Consider the following 14,095-nt stretch of genomic DNA (forward strand, 5'->3'; position numbering starts at 1 on the left):
AACTGTGAACCAATCACACGTCTCTTCTCTATCAATTGCCCAGTCTCGGGCATTTCTTTATAGCAATGCAAGAATGGACTAATACATCAAGTCTCACCACCTCGCGGAGGCCTCCCTGACCAACCTCGCTAAAACAGCCCTGAACACGATCTCACAGCCCCCAGATGCAACTTACTGTCTTACCCATTCATCATCTTCACATCCCTCATCAGAACCTGACATCATCTCATTTCATCATTTCTTTCCATGTTTATGACTCCTTGTCTGGAAATATAAAGGTTCTTAAGGGCAGGGATTGAAGGGGTCTGCTCTAACTACAATAGCCTGTGATGTGAGGGATGTGACAGGCACCTGGAGAACAACTATCATTACTCAGATTGCAAGCAGCTAGAAGTGTGCATGTTTACCAAAAATTTCAATCCGAATTGTTCCCATGTGGGGGTTAATGGCTCTGAGGCTTTTTCCCTCCCAAGCTGTTTAGAGCCCTTAAATTCATCTTACAGCACTTAAAAATATCCTACCTAAGCAAGTCAAAGACAGAGGAGATGTCAGGCAGTTGGCATTATTGGACTATAGGTTTTTATTAAAACAAACATTTCTCATAGCTCTAAGCAAAGCATTAGAATTCATCAAGCAGACTCACATCTTTTCTCTGCATAGACAGGGCTGAAAAGGGAGAGAAAGCCCCTTATGCATGTCTAGATTTGGTAAAGCGAAGGATTTCAGTTAATGACTCATTGAGGCTACACACGTTTGCAAATTCTAAGGCACTGGCGGGCAGAGAGCACAGATAAAAGACTTCTGGGGTTCCCCGTCCTGTCCGGCAACCTCCCAGCTCACACTGGGAAGGGTGAACACAGCACCCCCGCTATCTTCACTCAGACCCCAGAAGACACAGGAAACTGCACAGCTCCACTCCCACCATAACTTATTAGGAGATAAATCATATTTTATCAACTTGCCATTGCACCTCCTATAGATTATACTCCAGTAAACCCGATCTGTAGAAATTCCTTTGTACTCTGCGCACTTTAAATGCCACGATTGTGAATTACACAAGCACTGCCCAATTTGTTGAAAGCATTTTTACTGGAACCTCAAAGGCCCACCATGTGGGGAGAAATTATTTTTTAATACCAACTGGGCAGGACACGCCGGTGCCCCCAAGGCCGCAGTAGCCATTGGGGTTCTTGCTCAGGTACTGCTGGTGGTAGTCTTCCGCGTAGTAGAAAGTCTGTCCCTCCCGGATGTCGGTAGTGATGCGGCCGAAGCCGTGCTCTGAAAGAACCTGTGGGGACACAGAAAGGCACCATCAGCTCCCTGCTACAGAGACAGCATCTGCGAGGGGTGGCACTGAAGGGCCAGGGCTGCAGGGAGTGGACGCGTGGCTCGGGAGGTGCAATGGGTCCCTTCGGGCTGGGCTCTGTGCATTCCAAGTGGAGTGATGCTGGGCAGAGACTTACCTTGCTGTGCCTCAGTTGACTGGGAACTGAAATCAGGTTTATATCAGATTTTTAAATCCGTAATTTACACTCTACCCCCACACCCCTGCCGTCCCAAGTGCATGTTGCCGGCCTCAGTTTGGACGCTGTGGGTCTGTTGGAAACTGGCCCCAAAGCTCTCCCAGGGGAAACAGCAGGCATGGCTCCCCGGCTGTCCCCAAGGACAAATGGATGTCCCTGAGAGGGCTCGGCAGGGCCACAGTGGGAGGGAATGAAACGGGTGGACAGGGTAGGGACGGAACAGGGACGGAAGGAATGGCTACAGCTCTAAGCGGTGCTGTCCCATCTGCCCACCAGCTCAGGAACAAGACCCCAGCCTACTCCCAGGCTAGACAGAGGGTCCCCCCACTCGCTATGGCTCTGGGGAGAAGGACCCTGCTGGCACGTCCTGGTGAGCAGGGGGTCGCTTGGGTCTGTGCTCTGAACTCCAGGCCAGGGAGCCTGGGGAGTCAGGGCAGAGCAGGATGTGGCCTGTGGCTCATCACCACCCTCTGCGTCCTAGTTTACGTCCCGGTGACATCTGCTGCCAAGGAAAGACACGCATCAACACAAGCTGGGAGAGGAGAGAGGGGCTATTTGGGGCAGGAGACAGACTAAGAAATAGACATTGCTCCCCGTGGATTTCAGCCTGCTTCTTTTCCCCTTTGGATTTCAGCTGTGCCCTAATTCTTTCCTGTTGCAGGCTGCTTGGAGCACGTTAGCACAGGGCCACAGAGGCTCAACCCACTCTCACTGCCTCCATTCGGTACACAGCTGCAAAGCAGAGCCAGGACCCGTGTTTTCACGAGGGGACCAACCCCACTCTGACTGTCCACTGGTCCATGTGAGATGAAGTCTTCAAGTCTGCCAAGCACAGTGCATCCAACATTAATATTCGGCATGATTCACTGCTTCAGGCTTTTCTTGAGAAATGTCACTTATTTCCTACATCTCTGTTTCACCGTCTGAGCCAGCACAAGGCCGATCGAGGATCTCAAGGCCCAGCAGGTCTGGAACAAAAAGGGGCAGGGTCCCCGCCAAGGCGGGTGGGTTGGACCAGCCAGCTCAGAGGCAGCCAGTTTTCTTGCAGCGGTTACGAATGAGAATGAGGAGCCATTCTAATGTCAGTTTTGACAATTTTTTGTAAACTAGCAATTATTGAGGGTCTACCATATGCCGTGATCTGTGCAAAGACTTCACACGTGTTAATTTTAGCCTCACAACAACCACGGGAAGGAAGTCCTATTATTATCACCCATATTTAAAAGTGTGTATCAGATACTGTGCCTTGGTCCCTGACATTCTCAGCTCCCCCTGGTACCGCACAGGCGGAAAGCTCGCAGACTGCATTCCCCAGATTCTGCTGCCAGCAAGGCCCTGCTTCAGATTCCACCAATGAGAGAAACTCACACGAAATTTGGCAGGCTACGTAAAAGGAGAAGCTATTCTTTGCAGGGTGCAGCTGTGAGGATGAGCGCAGGACTCTGCAGGAAGCAGACCGAAGACCCTGCCATCTCCTCCCAGCCCTCTCCAGAGAGTCTGTGGAATGCCATCAGCAACGACTTTTGGCAATTTTAGTAACTTCTCGGTATCCTAAAATCTTGGGGTGCTTTTCCCTGACCTTCACGCTAATAGTCCTGCTAACGATTCTGTAAACACCGAATTCCTTTTGTAGAATCCATCCAGCTTGATGGAATGGAAGCTTTCTGTTTCCATGACTGGGCCGCAGCTCACACAGCATTTCGCTCCCGACTGTTTTCAGGGAACAGAACCTCTCTAAGAATGAGCATGTGGGGTTGGCTAACTAACAGGGGTAGATTTAGAGTTAGCAATGACCTCCTTGGAAATGGCGTGCGGTGTGACTTGAACGATCGCTAGCTACCATTTGCCTGTGAAGAAGCTGCCCACTGAAGGAAGGCTTTCGGATGCCAGGTGGCTGTAGAAATGGGATATTCTGGTGACGACAGTAAGGACGACGTCTGTGGGGGGTGCCATCTGCTCCAGGCAGCACCAGAGAGCTTGGAGAAGAGGAAAAGGCACGGTGAGGGCCTGACATTCCTGGTCCAAGGCAAGTTCAGAGAACTGAGAGATGTAAAATAATCTCTCATCTCTTGCAGCTGTATCCAAATAGCAAATAAAAAATCGGATCCCAAGGCCTCCGGATTCACAATGCGAGTAGGAGTCACAGGCTTACTTGGCCCAGTGCCCGGGTGTGCTATTGCCCACAGGTGTGATCGTCCTCAGAGGACCTACCCACTCCGCGGCTGACACCGCTTGCTGAGGAGGGCCTCGCTCCCGGCCCTGAGCTGCCTGTGCCTGTGTACTGGAGGTGTCCGTGTTCTATGGCCAGCCCTGTGCAGACCTCCCAGCCTGCCTATGTCTGAGATCCACCCTCTTCCCTGTCCTCCTAGGCACAAGGAAGTCCTCCCAGGCACAGCTGCTGTCTCCAGAAGATTCTGTGAGCACAGCGTGGGAGGAAGTGGGTCCACGCAGGGAGGCCAGCGCCACTGCCCACCTCCCCTCCTCCTCCCCCACTTCGCGGCCACCTGCAGGCCCAGGGACCCCTTGGGGAGCCCGGAAGGGAGGTTTGCCGGTGGGCCTCGGCAGTACCAGCCTCAGCCACAAGATGGCAGACACTTCACTAAGAAAAACCTCAAAGGCGAGCAGGGAAACCGCAGCCCACCCACGCCTCCGCAAGGCCCTGGGGCTGGGACCTCATGGACAGGTCCTGTCGGGTGGCGGACAGAGGCGACGGACACCGGCCTGCGATGAGCATGGCGTCATTCTGCAGGCTTCGGTTGTCCTTCCCAGCGCTCCCCCCCACCCCCCACCCGCCGCCAAAACTGGGGGAAAGGACAAAAAAGAGACTAGGTGCGAAGGAAGGGCAAAGGGACCACGCAAGGTCACATCTAGTGTCTTCCCGGTCCCCCTTTAGCCGCTGCCTCACTTGCAAGTCACTCTCCTCGGACACCTCCATGCATTCCGCGGGGTCTCCCTCAGCCACTGTTCAGATTCACGTCTTGATTTCAGTGGGCTTCGCAGCCGCCCTGCTCCTTCGCTGTCCCCCGGGGTGGGCCCCGCTGTGTGCGGCACAAGTGACAGCATTAAGTTAATCACGACATCTCCCTCCAGGGCCCTACAGGCTTGGTGACCTTTCAGGAGGGCACTCCCCTGACTCTTCACCAGGGAGCCTGGGAGATCTGGGCCTGCCCCAGCACCTCCCCTAACCCAGGAGGGGACCTCTCCCTGGCCCCGAGTCAGAACACCCCAGGCCCTTCTCTCCAATCCAACCCACCCCGGGCCCTTCTCCCCGTCCAGTTCAGCTCCGCCGCAGACCCTTCTGCCTGATCCCACTCCACCCTGGCCCCTTCTCCCTGTCCCTCTCCACCCCAGGTCCTTCTCCCGCATCCCATTCCATCCCGAGTCCTTCTCCCCATCCCACTCCACCCCAGGCCCTTCTCCCCGATCCTATTCCATCCCCAGTCCTTCTCTCCGTCCTGTCCCCTGCCCCCCACCCCGGGCCTTCTGCCCATTCCCGCTCCACCCCAGGCCCTTCTCCCTGACTCACCACCCCTCAGCCTCGTCTCCTCACCATCTTCTACCTTTTCAGGCTTTCCCTTCCCCTCTGGGCACTATTTTCTTTGGTGCTGTTCATCTTTACCTATTTCCCGAATGTTTCATTCCCTTGCACACGATCTGCAAGGAATGTCCTTTCCTCTTTCCCATCGCAGGAACTCCTACCCAACTCTCAGGACCCAGACCAAATGACCCCACCTCTATGAAACCTGCCCGATTCTTGAAGGCAGAAGCTGCTCCACATGCTATGTTCGCGTGGCATCGCAATGCCAGACAGCGCTGATGACGGTGCATTACAACAACCCTTCTGTTCTCCAAGCCACTTCCACTCCCCAGGACTGTCTGTGTCTCTCCCTCATCTCAGGGCTTTGTGCACTGTGTGCATGAATGAATGAGAAAATGAACTATGGATTCTTGGGATCTCTTGGAGATTCTCTCCACTTCCGGATTCCACCTGGGTCCCTGCTGCTACCTCAAGCCCCAGCACCTCCTCTGGGGCCTGGGAAGGAACGGTAGGAGGGAGAAGGGGACCACGGAGTTCAGGCAGCCACTTTCCATGTCCCAGAGTCCTGGCCAGTTCCATGGACAGGTTCAGTCTTTACATGGTGGCACTGTGGCACTGTGTCCTTGCAGGGAGCACAGAAGGATGCCTCCCTGTCATCCGCAGCTCCTGAAAAAGTCCATTTGCTCTTCTGCAGGGAGAGCAGGGGGAGGTGGGGGATGAAGCCTGTCATCTTTGGGTTACAGATGGTCCCTCTGCCGCCCCCACCCACCCCGCCCCAAGTCCACTGGTCGACCTGGCACTGGGGCCAAGATATGCAGGTGCCAGCGTGGGTGCACACCAGTCTCCTGAGCCCTCTTCCCGCAGTCTCACCACACACCAGGTGTCCCAGTCAGTGATGGGGCAGGGGTTCCTGGGTAGCGTGTTACCGATCATGGCTGACACACCAATGCTTGTGGTCACCTACTTTTCCTTAACGAATTGGAGTAGATGGAAGGCCTTAGATGCTGATCTCGGTTTACTCCCTCTCATTGGCCCTCAGGAGCAGGAAGGAGAGGACTGTCAGGAGAGCTGGAGAGGAGGAAGAGGGTGGGGACCTACGTACTGTGCAGCCTGGTGGCCTCTCCCCTCTCCCGCCATCCATAGGGAGGACCCATAAAAACGGCAGACCATTCGTGACTGCAAAGACAACTGCTCACATTACCTACTGAATCTTTAGGCACTTTCCAGTAAGGAGGCTGCACCCGTGACAGTGGGGTGTCACCAGAAGACTGTGCTGGACGGAGGGAGGCAGGGCAGTGGTGCTTCGGCCTCAAGACCCAGGTGCCCTCGCAGGCCTGTGCTCATCCTCCAGGCCCTAGGAGCCACTTTTGGGGATGGAGAATGAGCTCAGGCCATGACGGACTTGCCTGGTTGAAATAACTGCCTAGATCGGCTCAAAGGCCTGCAAAGAGGTGCTCTTGCTGCTCAACCCCAGGGCCTGCCTCTGCACAGGGTAGCCCCAGCCCAGCTCCCTACTCCAGCCTGTGGGGCCAGGTATCCCCAGGGCTGCACCGAGAGCCAGTCTCACATGGCCGTTCGGTGTTCCACTTCAGGGGAGGAATGACCTGAACCTAGCTCCCCGCAACTTTTCTCTCTCTTACTGACTCCAGGTATCTTGACTTTTGCTTGTGGCATTTTTTTTCTGTCTTGCTGACCTTTTAGAAGGAAGTCGGCAGGACTGCGTACAGTGACACATGTGGGGTGACACCTGGCCCAGGGTATTTCCAGAAGGCCAGCTAACAGAACTGGTCACTCGTGCTTTTCTCACAGACTCTTCCTCGACGGCGCCAGGAAGCCTCCTGTGCCTTCCTTCTGTCATCAGTTTCTCCTTGGGCTCAGCTTTTCCGCCTGTGAACTGGGCCCCTCACCTAGTTCACTGTGCTACGACGAGGAACCCAGAGAAGGCACAGAAAGTGCACCGTGCTCTGCCTGGCTTTTCTGTTGCTGAGACAGGATCCTGCTCTGTCACCCAGGCTGGAATACACTGGCACAATCATAATTGATGGCAGGCCGTACCTTCTGGGCTCAAGTGATCCTTCCACCTCAGCCCCTCCAGAAAAGCTGGGACTACAGGTGTGTACACCACCATGCCTGACTAATTTTGATTTTTTTGTAGAGACAGTGTCTCACTCTGCGTTGTCCAGGCTGGTCTCAAATTCCTGGCCTCACGCGATCCTCTCATCTTGGCCTCCCAAAGTGCTGGGATTATAGGTGTGGGCCACTACACAGCCTGCCTGGCATGTTTTAATTACTGCAGAGTACTGGCTCCATTTCCCAAAAATCCCCACCCAGGGGTGAAAGCTAGCCTGCCCATCCTGCCCTCCCTAAGTAGCCCCCATTTCCACATTGCCCCATGGAGTCCCCACTTCTACAGCTGAGCAGCAGATCTCAGCGGCAGGAAGGCGGGTGGGCGTCTGTAAGTTATGATGGAGCCACCCGCCCCCTTGGCCTCATACACCTCAGCTCAGTCTCTAGCTCCAGTGACTCACAGGAACACCACAGACACACGAAAAGCAGCCAGGTCACTCCTTACAGAAGGCCTGCCAGCCGGGCACAGCAGGTCCCATCCATCCTTCTAGGGCGGCTGATAAAGAGCCTTTCTTGTAATAAATGTAATGAACACGTGATCATTCCACGGACTGCAGCCTGCTAGCAAGCTTATGATTAGGATCACCGAGATTCTCCAAGCGCCCAAGTGTCTCAGCCTATTGCACGGAGGTAACACGCTCTCATACCACCCTGGGAAATGCAGGATGGCTCCTGGCAGCACAGGTGGCAGTGGGCACCAGTGGGCAAGGTCAGAAAGGCATGGAGACCCAGAGCCCAGAGTGGAGACCAGGACCCTGTGTTTGTCCAGAACAACAGCGTTTCCAAAGGGCTTCCACTCTATTCACGTGAGCCTTCCATTGACTAAAATGTAAGGTTCTTATTCCTGTTTCTCAGCTGAGGACAGGGAAACCTGGTTAGAGGGGAGGCGTGTCCACAGCCACCGATCAGCAGCAGAGGCCAGCCCTGAACCCTGGCTCCTGACTAGCCCCACAGGTGGCTAGACGAGGATGCCGCCCCGCCCCAGGAGCCCAGTAATTTATAAAATATCCAAAGGAGCTCTAGACGTGGATCAGCCTGTATGTGAGTCAGACTCTCCTTACCCAGCTCACATCCCCAGGACTCAAAACATGTGATGTTTATTTCACAGGCCATCTCTTTGGTTTTTGGTGGTGGTTTTTTGGTTTTGTTTTTGGAGACAGGGTCTCACTCTGTCACCCAGGCTGGAGTGCAGTGACGTGATCATGGCTCAGTGCAGCTTCGACCTCTCAGGCTCAAGTGATTCTCCTTTTTTTTTTTTAAGTTGTGGTAAAATACACATAACATAAAATGTACTATCTTAGCCATTTTTAAGTGTACAGTTGTGTTAAGTACATTCACATTGCTGTACAACTATCACTGCTATCTCTAGAACTTTTTCATCTTTCTAAACTGAAACTCTGCATAAAACTTCCCTGTTCCCCCCTACTCCCCAGCCCCGGGCATCCCCATTCTGCTTTCTGTCTCTCTTAATTTGACTCCTCTAACTCCCTCATATACATGGAATCCCACAGTATGTCTTTTTGTGACTGGAGTATTTCACTTAATGTCTTCAAGCTTCCTCCAGGAGGTGGCACGCGTCAGAATACCCTTTCTTTTTAAGGCTGCATACTATTCCACTCTATGCGCGTGCCATATTTGGTTGCTTTTCATTGTTTCTTTAGCTTTCAAATAATACACATCTGGGAACATGACAAGCACATCCCACAAAGACACCTCGTTATGCTCCAGCCTGTTGTATCAGCAGCCTCCAGCGCTGACCCTGTGCTCCTCTAGAGAACTGCAAAAAGAACATGACAGCAGAAGGACTTGCCCTAAGCATGTGGCTTGGCCATTCTTTCTCTTGCCCAACCCAGCTGATCCCAGTAGCCATGACGCCATTAGAAAGACAGAAAGCTAACAGAGAGCTTGTCCCGGGTCACCTGATGGCAAGAGAGCTGGACTTGCCTGCCTGCCCTCCACCCAAAGAGATATATCCTCTAAATACCAAGTGCCACCAACTTCCCAAGTAACCTCCTCATTCCAAGAGATGACAGGAGACATACTCAGAGTGCCAGGAAAGCAGCATTTGCATTTTAAGCACCAGGTTCACTGTCAATTTTCTAATGAATGTCAGGAGAAGTTTGCAGGGCCCCCCAATGGGGCAGAGATGGATTGCAGGGTGCCTATCTTTCACCATCTCATGGCATCAGGCTAGTCATCCTGCAGGGTGGGGCCGTTATTCTACTTTACCCACTAGTAAACCCAAAGCAGCTAGGGACCTTACTCAAATTCACAGACCTTACTTGAATTCACTTTACCCACCAGGAAACCCAAAGCAGTTAGGGACCTTATTCAAATTCACATGCCTTACTCAAATTCACAAGGGTGAGGGGTGGTTCCGGGACAAGAATCCGGGTCTGGATTCCATGCCCCCTCCCACATCCATGCTGTCCCTGGAATTTGGGGCTGTGGGATAAGGAAGCCCCCAGGATGCTGAGTGTTCTGTCCTGTGACACATGATAGGTGCAAAGGGATGATACAAATCCACAAGAACCTTGTATAGGAATTCTACAGAGCAGGGCCGGGAGGGAGTGGAGGGGGCTGGCTCTAGAGATGCTGATGCCTGTGCACCTATGGGCGCATGAGTGGGAGGGAGGGACCCGCATGTGCACCCTGTGCTTGTGCGCACGAGGGTGCCGTACGTATGCCTTACGAGGACTGACCTATAGACATCTTTTTTTTGTTTTGTTTTTGGAGACAGGGTCTCACTCTGTCACCCAGGCTGGAGGGCAGTAGCGTGATCATGGCTCACTGCAGCTTCAACCTCTCAGGCTCAAGTGATTCTCCCTTTTGGTGTTTTTTTTTTTTTTTTTTTTTTTTCAGTCATGGTAAAATACACATAACATAAAATGTATTATCTTAGCCATTTTTAAGTGCACAGTTAAGTACACTCACATTGTTGTACAACTATCACTACTATCTCTAGAAGTCCTTAGGAGTTAGAAGAACTGACCTATAGACACTTTTTAGAAAAAGTATCACTAGAAAGGAAACTGAATGTGCAGTAGTGTCTCTTGGGGACCATGGATTCCCTTGAGACTCCAGTGAACGCTTTGGACACTCTACACAAATAAACTCACAATCAAATACTTGCTTATAATTTCAAAGGATTCTATGACCCTCTGGGGTCCGTCCAACCATGATTAGTTCCTGTGGACTGAGCCGCCCCTCCAGAGTCACCACTGCAACTGCCCATCCCCCAGCAGTCGCCAGGCACAGGGCTCCAGAAATGGGCAGGCAGATCCACTCAGCGGTGCGTATGTCCAAGACAGATGACCCTCATTTCCATCACAGTTTGAAGGCCCTTGTGGCAAGGAGGAATGGCTGTACTTGCTAAAGGGAAAGTCACAGGAGAGAAAGACGGTACCTGCAGTTCAAACCTCATCAGACTGCAAGCCTCATTATGTCTCATCCAAGCAATCCCCATCCTCTACACCCACCAAAGGAATTTAGCCTTAAGTGTTAGGTTTTCATGTAATTATTTGTAAAATGTATGAGTATTTCATTTTGTGATCACTTTTTTCAAGTATTGTGGTGGTATAAAATTAGTTTCCTAGAACAGAAATCTAATTCATGACTCTGAGCCCATCGGAAATTAGGGTCGGACTTCTAAGAGGTCAACTTGAAGCTGCTGTCTGGGAGCCAGCAGAGCTGCTTTAGGGGAAAACTCAGAGGCAGGACGCGGGCATGTGGATTCTAGACTCACTCCGCCCTCTAGCGGCAGCAGGACGCCTGTACCAGGCACTTCACTTGGTTCCTACCTTCCCCTTCTGCACATAGACCGCTTCAATTCCCTCCACATCCACTCCATCAAATTCCATGCTATGCTTACCCTGCGTGTGCACACGTGCGTACACACACACACACACACCCCATGCACGTGTAATAAGTCCAGACAATGCCCCAGTCAGCTATTTTAGTCCATTGGGAGCAGAGGTTGACCAGATAGCTGTCAATCAAAACTTCTGGAAAAAAATGTGAACTGACTGGCATGGCTTTTAAATAAAACTACTAATAAGAAAACATCATCTATTCTGAGCTGGGCAGAGGCTCCTGCATCTCTGGCTCAGTGGTGCAGAGCAGATGCACCCCCACCTCCTGCGGTTCAGCCACTAGGAAGGGGGACGGCTGACTGGGCACTGACTGGCTGGGCTTACTAAGCCTATGGAATGTGCGTGTCTGGGTCTTCTGACAAGGGATGAGTGCTTCTCTTCAACACCAAAGAGGATCCCGGAGCAAGAGAAGCTCCAGGCTCTGGGACAATGGAATTGCCCCCGTGAGTCATCAACCACTGCTGGCACATGCAAGGAGGACAAACCCAGGCCACCACAGTGTGACAATGACAAGGATCACGTTCAAAGGGGCTGAAGCCTTTACAAGCCCCCATTGGAGCTCACTGACCCTCCCAGCTTTGTGAACTCGTTGGGAGAGAAAGGAGAGAAAGAGGTGACACAATTAGATCTAACTTGGTCCATTAAGAGACCTGCTTATGCAAATGCACGGCCTCTAGCCAGACGGATGAGGCTTCTTAGCACAGCTGCAGCACTCCTGTGTTCCGTCCTTTCCCATACTCTGCATGTTTGTCACACAGCTAATGGCTTTCATTATCTATTCCTCTGTGTCCTCTGCACCCTCGAGGTAAATCACAATGTCTTCAGACTGCCAAGGATATTTCTCTTGGTTTGCGATGCAGAACGACAGAGCTACAAGCTGAGTTGTGTCTCTGCAGAGGACGGGGAGGATGGAGAAGGAGAGGAAGGAATGAGTTTGTTTCAGCTTGTTGGCTACACAGCTCTGCCCTTGCTCCTCAGACAGCCTGCAAAGTGAGCAAGAAATGCAAAGTCTGGGCCCCTCCCCAGACGCACCGAATCCCATGTGAGGTTACAGTGCAAGCACCTCTGCTCTTGCAGGCAAGTGTGGCCAAATGCACGAGGGGTCTCCAACTCCCTCACTCTCCTTTTGAAGTCAGGTCACCCACAGGACTTGCTTTGGCCAGTGAGCTGTGAGTGAAAGTCACACGGGTGGTCTCCAGGCAGAAGCTATAAGGCACTAGCGGAAGCGTCCCCACTTGTCCACCCTTTGCCACGGTAACCAGCCATTTTCCAGCCAGTGATGGCTCCATCACCCTGGGCCCTCACATAAGAACACTGGCAAACCCATGCTGGGAGCAGCACTGCCCGATAGAACCGTTTATTTCCCGCATTGGTTTTCCCAGGCTTTCCCAGGCATGAGGGGTGATACCGAAGGGTTAGGAAATCAGCACAGTTCAGCTGGAGCGAGCAGATTTCTCTGTGAAGAAGTTTTTAAACTCTCCAACTTCACTTCATGAACGAATCTCGACAATTGTTATTGTGCACTGGCTGTGTGTCAAGGACCGGGCTAGGCACGAGGAACACAGGGATGAACAGGACAAGCCCTGCCCACGAGGTGCTCTCAGAAGAGTTTACCGGCAATTCCCACGACGTGTCTGCAGTGCCCAGGGTGAGCAGGTGCCGTGCCAGGTGCTGGGGAACCTGGCTCAGGTAGGAGGAGAAGTTCCCCCACGCCAGGGAGTGACAAGGACTCCTACCCCCAACCCAGAGGGTCAGAATTCCCTTGGAGGAGAGAGGACACACAGGACCGTGAATATCCACCACGCGAGGCAAAGGGGATGTGCGGAAATGCAGGCGCAAACAGTCCCTTGAGGACATGGAGGAAGGAAAGGTTAATCCTGCCAGGAAAATGAAGGAGGAGGTGGGCACTGAACTGGGAATTTGACAGTACGCAGGAGTGGGGTGTGAAGGGCCTATTCCAAGCAGAACAAACTCTGTGACCAAACACATGGAGGCTGGGGGCGGGGGGTAATGAGGTGTATCTGAGGGTGCTGACAGGTCCAGAGGAGAGTGCAGGGAGAGCAAGCCAGGTGAAATCAAGGATGAACTAGAAAGGTGGGCTAGGCCAGGGCGAGGGCGACCCAGCAGATGGGACCCTGAGCTCAACCACAGGAAAAGATGGAAGCAGAGGTGGATGGAGAGGCTGCTGGAGGCATCAAGCTATGGCCTATTTCTGTGTACCTGTCTCTGGGGACCCAGCTGCACACCCTCTGCTCTTCCACCGCCTGCAATCACAGTAGTACAAGGGGCCACTTCAGGAGACTGAAGGAACCACCTGAACCCAGGCAGACAGCAGGTGCCTCTGCTTGCATGCAGCGAGGTCTGTAAGGCTGCCTGAGCTCAAGCGGGGACCCAGAGGAAGTGGGTGGCCGTCATTTGTTTTCCCATTACTTCCTTGTCGTCCTTCACCTCCTCACACCTCACAAATTCCCAGCGTAACTTCCTAGATTCAAGTGGAATGGGTCCTTCCTTCTCTACTGCACGTCTTGAACAGTGGGGACCCCACAGCTGGACAGGGCTGGCTGCAGCCCTGGCCTGAGAAGAAGCAGGGCTAAGCCGCACCCTCCTGGGGCCAGAGCATGAAACTCAGGGTCCTATAGTTGAAATGTACCACCACCCATTTGCTCTGGCTCAGACAGTTCACCCTCCACCCGCAGGATGGTTTCCATCCATCATGCATTCAAGGACTGCTGCTTCCTCTTGATTTGGGCTTTCCTTTGAGGTCTGCTGGTTTTGAAAAATAATTCAAATGACTTTTCCTCTATGAGTTTTCTTTTCATGGCTTTCAGTTTCAGGAGACATGGATCTTCTCTTTCTCCTTCTCTGTCCCTGTCTTTGTATAGATCTCTGAGGGGTTATAATCTGCTTTTTTCATATCTGCAATCAATTAACTACAAGTTCTGATTTTTGTTATATGCTCAGCATTTAGTACACAAAGAAAACCACTTTTCACTTTTCAGGGAAAGCCAAGGACAGCAGGTTTCACCTCGTGGATG

General features: G+C 52.5%; 1 protein-coding gene across 13 annotated transcripts in view; it reads right to left on the reverse strand.

The window, feature by feature from the left end:
• Positions 1-556: 556 nt before the first annotated feature.
• Positions 557-14,095, reverse strand: part of MSRA (methionine sulfoxide reductase A) — a 376,185-nt gene continuing 362,646 nt past the window's right edge. For all 13 annotated transcript variants that reach the window (XM_055288662.2, XM_055288670.2, XM_055288653.2 and 10 more), the window contains one exon: positions 557-1,288. In XM_055288662.2, coding sequence (XP_055144637.2) covers positions 1,131-1,288 — 158 coding nt within the window. In that variant the 3' untranslated portion in view covers positions 557-1,130. The remainder of the gene's footprint in view (positions 1,289-14,095) is intronic.

This window comes from Symphalangus syndactylus, chromosome 1 (genome assembly GCF_028878055.3).
Source record: "Symphalangus syndactylus isolate Jambi chromosome 1, NHGRI_mSymSyn1-v2.1_pri, whole genome shotgun sequence".
In the NCBI taxonomy this organism is placed as follows: Eukaryota; Metazoa; Chordata; class Mammalia; order Primates; family Hylobatidae; genus Symphalangus; species Symphalangus syndactylus.